Raw genomic sequence first — 655 nt, 5'->3', positions numbered from 1 at the left:
GCCCTTCCTCTTCCCGGCCTCCCCGGGCCCCCAGCAGGCCCTGATGCCCCCAAACCTGTGGAGCCTGCGGGCCAAGCCGGGCTCGGCCAGGCTGCCCCGGTGGCGGCCCCTGAGCGTGGAGGACATCGGCGCCTACTCGTTCCCGGCCGCAGCGGCCCGCGCCTCCCCCTGCAGCTTCTCCGAACGCTACTACGGGAGCAGCCCGGGCAAGAAGGCCGAGGGCCGAGCCAGCCCGCTCTACGCCAGCTACAAGGCCGACAGCTTCTCGGAGGGCGACGACCTCTCCCAGGGCCCCCTGGGGGAGCCCTGCTTCCTCCGGGCAGGCGGCCCTGCCGAGCCCCTGCCCAGCTACGTGGCCAGCGAGGGGGACGGGGAGAGGCTGGGGGGGCAGCTGTGTGGCGTGGCCGGCAGCCCCGAGCCTGGGCCTAGCCCCCACAGCTCCAGGGACTCCTTGGAGCCCAGCTCCATGGAGGCCTCCCCCGAAATGCACCCCGCCGCCCGCCTCAGCCCCCAGCCGACCTTCCCACGGACCGGGACCTCGGGGCTCAGCCGCAAGGACAGCCTCACGAAAGCCCAGCTCTACGGAACCTTGCTCAACTGAGCGCCTGGCCAAGGCCAAGGCCAAGGCCAAGGCCACGGGCCGCCCCAGCGCCCA

At 73.6% G+C, this 655-nt stretch overlaps 1 protein-coding gene across 1 annotated transcript in view; it reads left to right on the top strand.

Moving 5' to 3' along the window:
* Window positions 1–649, top strand: part of BEGAIN (brain enriched guanylate kinase associated) — a 20,698-nt gene extending 20,049 nt beyond the window's left edge. Inside the window, 1 exon segment of the mRNA XM_025042124.1 lies at window positions 1–649. This exon segment is cut by the window's left edge and continues 68 nt beyond it. Within this exon segment, the coding sequence (XP_024897892.1) occupies window positions 1–601 (601 nt within the window). The 3' untranslated portion in view covers window positions 602–649.
* Window positions 650–655: the final 6 nt, after the last annotated feature.

This window comes from Pteropus alecto, unplaced genomic scaffold (genome assembly GCF_000325575.1).
Source record: "Pteropus alecto unplaced genomic scaffold, ASM32557v1 scaffold8, whole genome shotgun sequence".
In the NCBI taxonomy this organism is placed as follows: Eukaryota; Metazoa; Chordata; class Mammalia; order Chiroptera; family Pteropodidae; genus Pteropus; species Pteropus alecto.
This window is presented reverse-complemented; position numbering and strand designations above follow the sequence as displayed.